The 6,264-nt window shown below is 33.7% G+C and overlaps 1 protein-coding gene across 1 annotated transcript; it reads left to right on the top strand.

Moving 5' to 3' along the window:
* Window positions 1-354: 354 nt before the first annotated feature.
* Window positions 355-4,859, top strand: LOC112727826 (putative disease resistance RPP13-like protein 3). The gene is made up of 2 exons (XM_025777740.3): window positions 355-991; window positions 2,009-4,859. The coding sequence occupies exons 1-2, from the start codon at window positions 504-506 to the stop codon at window positions 4,734-4,736; spliced, it is 3,216 nt and encodes a 1,071-aa protein (XP_025633525.1). The 5' UTR covers window positions 355-503; the 3' UTR covers window positions 4,737-4,859.
* The last annotated feature ends 1,405 nt before the right edge of the window (window positions 4,860-6,264 follow it).

Genomic DNA, 6,264 nt, shown 5'->3' on the forward strand with positions numbered 1-6,264 from the left:
CAAAAAGTTAATTTACAGCTTTTTGAAGAAGTAGAAATATATAGTTTTTCCTTCTCCACAAGTCATTCTATCATTTTTCTAAAAAAAATTGACTTTAAAACAAAAAAAAACTAATATTACTAATTTAAAATCTTTAATATACTCTGATATTGTTAACAATAGAAGTGACGAAAGAACTAACTATTTACTTCATGGTAAAATGTTAAACAATGTGAATTAATAGGGTTAAAAGAATAAATTTAATTAGTAGCATTAAATTAGGATGTAGTATATTTTCATTTGATTGGTGGTTGTTCTAGCACTCCCCAATGTTAATTAGTGGCTAATCTTTTGGCTAATCTCTTTCCTAACCTTTTTTTTTTATTTCCTGTTCCTCTCCATCGTTGACTCCATTCTCCATTCCAAAATCGATTCTCGCTAAGGCTTTGTTTGGCAAAGTAAAACAATTCCAATCCTTGCTTCGTCCATACCACACTGATGATTTATTTGACTTAAATCACAGCATGGGAAACCATAGTACAAGTAAAACACCACCATCCTTGTTTTTCACATACGATGTTTTTCTCAGTTTTAGAGGCGATACAAGGTACGGTTTCACAGATTGTCTCTACCACGCTTTGACAAGCAAAAGAATCAACACGTTCAGGGATCGGGACAACCTGAAAACAGGTGATGAAATTGCGCATGCTGTTCTTGAGGCAATTGAGAAATCAAGGATTTCGATTGTTGTGCTATGTCAAAACTATGCTTCTTCCACATGGTGCCTCGATGAGCTAGCCAAGATCATGGAGTGCACGGACAGGGGAAGAAGACAAAGAGTTTTGCCAATTTTCTACAAGGTAGAACCATCGGATGTGCGCCATCAAAGGAATCAATATGAAGCAGCTATGATTAAGCATGAAAATGGCAGAAACTCACACAAGGTGGAAGCATGGAGGTTGGCTTTGACTTCAGTAGGCAACCTGAGTGGACAACATCGTACTGCAGACATGTAAGAGTTAAACCCTATACTTTTTATTCAATTTGGAACTGAGACGTGTTATTTACGAGTCCCTCATCCTTACTCCTTGACCTCCCCTGTCAGCGAGTCTTCCAATTAAAGTTACACCCCCTTGCTTTATGACTGAGATGGCCACAGTAGTTACAGAAGTTTCCCGTGCATTCATATTTAATGATCACCTCTATAACTTTCTTATTGGCCTTGCAATCCTGCTGAATCTTCAAAGAGGCTTGGTTATGTCAAGGCTAACTTGAACTTTGACAATTCTGTTTTCCTTGTCCCGAACCTGAAAAATATCTACCTCCAGCACCTCCCCAAATGCGCTTCCAATTTCCAGCCTAGCTCTTTCGTTTTGTAGTGGATCCATATTGGCACATGGGTAAAGTTAGCCTCTTCTATAAGTTCGTCCTCCCTCCCTCTCTTTAAATTAAGAATATAATTCTTGAATAACCAAGGAACGCCTTTCTCAATTCTGATCACATCTTTTTCATCCTCAAAGAAGAATTGGAAAATATTCCCGCCATAATCAACAACTTTGGATCCATCCGGCTGTCTCCAAATCGCTTGCAGTGCAGCCTCCATTGTTCCTCCCGTGAATGATCTATCCACAAAAAGTCGTCCTATCAAAACTCTTGGAGCACCTCTCTACTCCAATCTGAATATCCTCCACATCATCAAACTCGTTATTTTACCCTTTTATTTTCCTTTTTTATCTTTGTGTTTATATATTAGATAGATTAGTATTTATATTTGAATTTAAATTTCTGATTTTTTATTTGCTTAACACCTATAAATAAGTTGTAGCTACTTTTATTATATGATATACATAGCAGATATAGACATAAAAAATACATTGGAGGTTTTTGTTATGTATATCTTGGATCTCTTTTCTTATTATCATTGTATTGTAAGATTTTAAAGATGTGACAGTTTTATTCTATTTAGCATTACATATAATGAAAAAAGTACTGTATATATACTAACTATAAGGAGCATGTCCTTTGGTAGGTATGAAAGTAACATTATTGACAAAATTGTTGAAGAGGTGTTACGAAACCTTCCTCCACAACCTCTCCTTTTCCAAAACCATGTTGAATTTGATTCTCAATTAGAAGATGTGAAATCACTTTTAGACGTTGAATCTAGTGATACTCTTTGCATGTTGGGAATTATTTATGGAGATGGTGAAACAATGAGTAAAACAAGATTTATTGTGGAGCTATATAACAAAATCATGCATCAATTTGAAGCTGCTAGTTTTCTTGCCAATGTCGGTGAAAAATCAAAGGAAAGTGTTAGTGGTTTAGAAGATCTCCAAAAAACAATTTTAATTGAGATGGATGAGGAAGCAACAATCATGATAGGTAGCACATTTAAAGGATCCGCTGAAATTAAACAAAAGTTGGGCCATAAAAGAGTTCTTCTAGTTCTAGATGATGTTGATAATGTGCAGCAACTACATGCATTGGTAGGAGGAGGTGACTGGTTTGGTCTTGGGAGTAGGATAATTGTCACAACAAGAGATGAAAAATTGGTCAATAAGCACGAGTTGAATGGTGTTGAGATTAAGAAATACCGCATTGGTACAGGTGAATTCGAAAGCATGGAACTAGCTAAACCAAATCATAGACAAAGGGACACAGAGGAAGGGGATGTAATAATAGGCTTTCAGAATAACGTGAGCACTATAATTAATCAGCTTAAGGAAAATTATCTACCTACTAATGTTGTTTCCATAATTGGTATGGGTGGTTTGGGTAAGACGACCATTGCTAGAAAGATTTATAACGGCTCTGAGGTCAAGAAGTTGTTCTCTTGCCGCGCGTGGAGCACTGTTTCTAAAAGCTATGTAGCAAGGGAAGTTTTGTTGAGCCTTCTACGTTGTCTGAAGAAAGTGAAGAAACCCATGTTTGAATTTAAAAACTCAAGTGAGGAGGAAATAAGGGATGAATTGAGAGAATACTTAAAGAAGCAAAAGTATTTGGTAGTTCTTGATGACCTTTGGGATCCTCTTGTGTGGGATGACATAAAACGTGCCCTTCCAAGTGGCAAGACTGGTAGCAGAATACTTATAACTAGTCGTAATAATGAGGTGGCAAACTACACAAGCCCAGTGCCTCCCCATTACCTTCCATTTCTAAATAACGAAGAAAGTTGGGAACTGTTCTGTAAGAAAGTGTTTTGGGGTGGAGAATGCCCTTCCGATCTAGAGTCTATTGGTAAGTCAATGGTTGAAAATTGTGGAGGTTTACCAATTGCTATAATCACTTTAGCAGGACTTGTTTCTAAGAAGAAAAGGTCACAAAGAGAGTGGTTGCGAATCAAAGGACATGTGAATTGGCATCTTGCTCAAGATAATTCCAAAGTCAAGGATGCATTGAAGCTCAGCTTCGATGATTTGCCTGCAAGATTGAAGCCATGTTTTCTGTATTTTGGGCTCTTTCCTGAGGATTATACGATCTCCGCAAGGAAATTGGTCCAATTATGGATGGCCGAAGGATTCGTTCGACAAGAAGAATGTGGAATACCATATGCGCCGCAACCAGAAGACATCGGCGATGAATACTTAGATGAGCTGGTGGATCGTTGCTTGGTACAAGTGACAAAGAGAAGGAGTGACGGTGGTGTCAAATATTGTCAAATCCATGATCTATTACATGACTTTTGCATATCAACTAGCAAAGTTGACAAGTTTCTAGAGATTTGTACAGAGTCCAACATTCATTCCTTGAGAAATCCTCGAAGGTTGTCTCTACTCGGTAAAGCACAATCTACTTATAATATTTCTTCTATGCAATGCGATGAATCATGCACATCCTTGTTTATCTTTGCTACAAATGAGCACATAGATGATAATCTAAAGAACTTCCAATCAATTCATGTGCTACATTTAGCAAAAGGAGTATTCACAAAATCAACACCGAGTGATTTGAAGGTAATGATCAACCTAAAATACTTGAGAATAGAACGAAGTACTTCTTGTTATTATGAAGCTATAGACATTCCAGATTGTATATGGAGCCTTTGTAATTTAGAAACACTAGATCTAAGGGATTTGGACACACACACAACCTCTAATCGAATTTGGAATCTCAAGAGGCTGAGACATGTTTACATGTTATTGACCGTTGAGCTACCATCAAACGGCGCCAAAACATCATCGTTGAATCTCCAAACTCTTTGTGAAGTGGTTCTTGATCAGCAATTAACATTAGCACTAAAAAATGGTTGGCTACCTAAATTGAAGAAGTTAGGTTTGCGGTTGAATCAGGAGTATACACCACATGAATATTTTTTGAGCCTGCTCTGCCTAAGCAACCTCTCTACGCTGCATGTAGAATGTATTGATTCAAACTATTTACATGCGGCTGCTTTTCCATCAAATCTTACCAAGGTTACCCTAAAATTATTTGTTGATGAGAACCACAACATTATAAATGCTCTAGCACATCTTGCTAACCTCCAAGTTTTGAAATTAATAGATGGTATCTTGCCAGATTCTCTTAATTGTGGCACCACACAGTTTCCACAGCTTCAAATGTTTCTTATGAATGAGGTATATATCAAGAGGTGGAGATTAGAGAAAGGTGCAATGCCTCAGCTTCGACGATTAGTCATCCATAATTGCATCTTCCTTAAACAAGTGCACGTTGTTGATCCATCTCATGAATTGAAAACCACCCTCCAAATGGGGCTTATGGCAGATTGCAAATTTGTGATTCATAATTCAAAATAACCATTATATTCATTCCTTTTTCTTTTTTTTTTTTTTTTTCCTTTGTTTTAGCATTACCCTAACATTGAGACTAGCAGATTTCGCACCTGCATTTATATTTGCATGGCCTTTTTTATATTTTCATTATTATTTTCAATATACTAAAATCTGGTAAGTTTATTGGTCTGTACAGATAATATAACCAACATGAAGTTACGAGTACAGACGTTTTTGTAATAAAATCCAATTAAATTAATATAAATTTAATAAAAAAAAACACGCATGCATCACGCTTCTCTTTTTCCACGCTTATTCAGCACAAGAATTTTTGTTAGAGAGTACAGGAACTTATTGGTATAGTGTAGAAAATTTTGCATATGGTACAAACTTTTTGATATAGCAAAAATTTTTGTATATAGCAGATAAATTTTTGCTGCAAATATATTTTGTTGGTTGAGTGAAACAATGTTTTAAACATATGGTTCTTCAAAAATTTCTATGCTATTCATAATAATTTCTATGTCATGCTTGCACCAAAATTATGTGTTTGTGTATATTGTTAGTTGGGTGTCAATGTCTTAAACATGTAGTTTTTTAAAAATTTCTGTAATGTGCATGCACCAAAATTTATATGTTATGCATATTTTGTTAGTTGGATGTCAATGTTTTAAACATATAGTCTTTCAAATAATTTTATACTGTGCATTAAAAATTATGTACTGTGTACCAAAATTTATGTGTTGTGATTCAAAATTTATGTACTCTAATTTTTTGAACATATATAGAAGAAGAAGAATAAGATAAAGATGACGACAACAATGACGATAATAATAAAAAAATGAGAGAAAAAAGAAAGAAGATGAGAAGAAAAACGTTGCCGGCAATGACGATAACATTATTAAAAACACGCCTGTACAATAAGCGAATTTAATTAGACTTGATTCAAAAAAGTATAATCACAGAATTTTATTGAAAATATATTCGCATTTCAATCAAACATAAATAATAGATGGAGTAACAAAAAGAACAAACTAACTGTATTTTGATTATTCAATCATTTATTAAATTTGTATCAAAATAACAAAAGTTAAATTAGTTGAAATAGCAAATTGCTTATAATTAACTTAAAATAGTTAAAAAAATATATGGATTATATATAATAAAAAATATTTAAAAAAAGAAAGTTGTGTATCAACTCTTTTCATATATGTATTTTAAAGGGAGTTTAATTTTAATATATTAACCATGTAAATTATTATTATTATTATTATTATTATTATATATATATATATATATATATATATATATTTTATTTTATGATCATTCACATGCTGGTTGTTATATGAAACATAGTCCTTTTTTATATGACCATAGTTATAAGAATGAAACTAGTAATTAACCCAATTAGAGTATTGGTTATCGATTTATTCGATTATGGATAAAGTATTATGTTTAGGTTGAATCATAATTTAGTCCATAATATTATAAACATCCTATTTTAATACCAAAAATTTTTAAATGTTTTATTTTAATTCTAAAAAAATTTTAA

The sequence above is a fragment of the Arachis hypogaea genome, chromosome 12 (assembly GCF_003086295.3).
Source record: "Arachis hypogaea cultivar Tifrunner chromosome 12, arahy.Tifrunner.gnm2.J5K5, whole genome shotgun sequence".
NCBI lineage: Eukaryota > Viridiplantae > Streptophyta > Magnoliopsida > Fabales > Fabaceae > Arachis > Arachis hypogaea.

What these genes read in the sequence shown, in the direction of transcription:
- LOC112727826 (XM_025777740.3), top strand. Translation starts at nt 504, where the DNA reads ATGGGAAACCATAGTACAAGTAAAACACCACCATCCTTGTTTTTCACA. An exon ending in CAACATCGTACTGCAGACAT is followed by an intron (nt 992 to 2,008) that starts GTAAGAGTTAAA and finishes GTCCTTTGGTAG; the next exon opens with GTATGAAAGTAACATTATTG.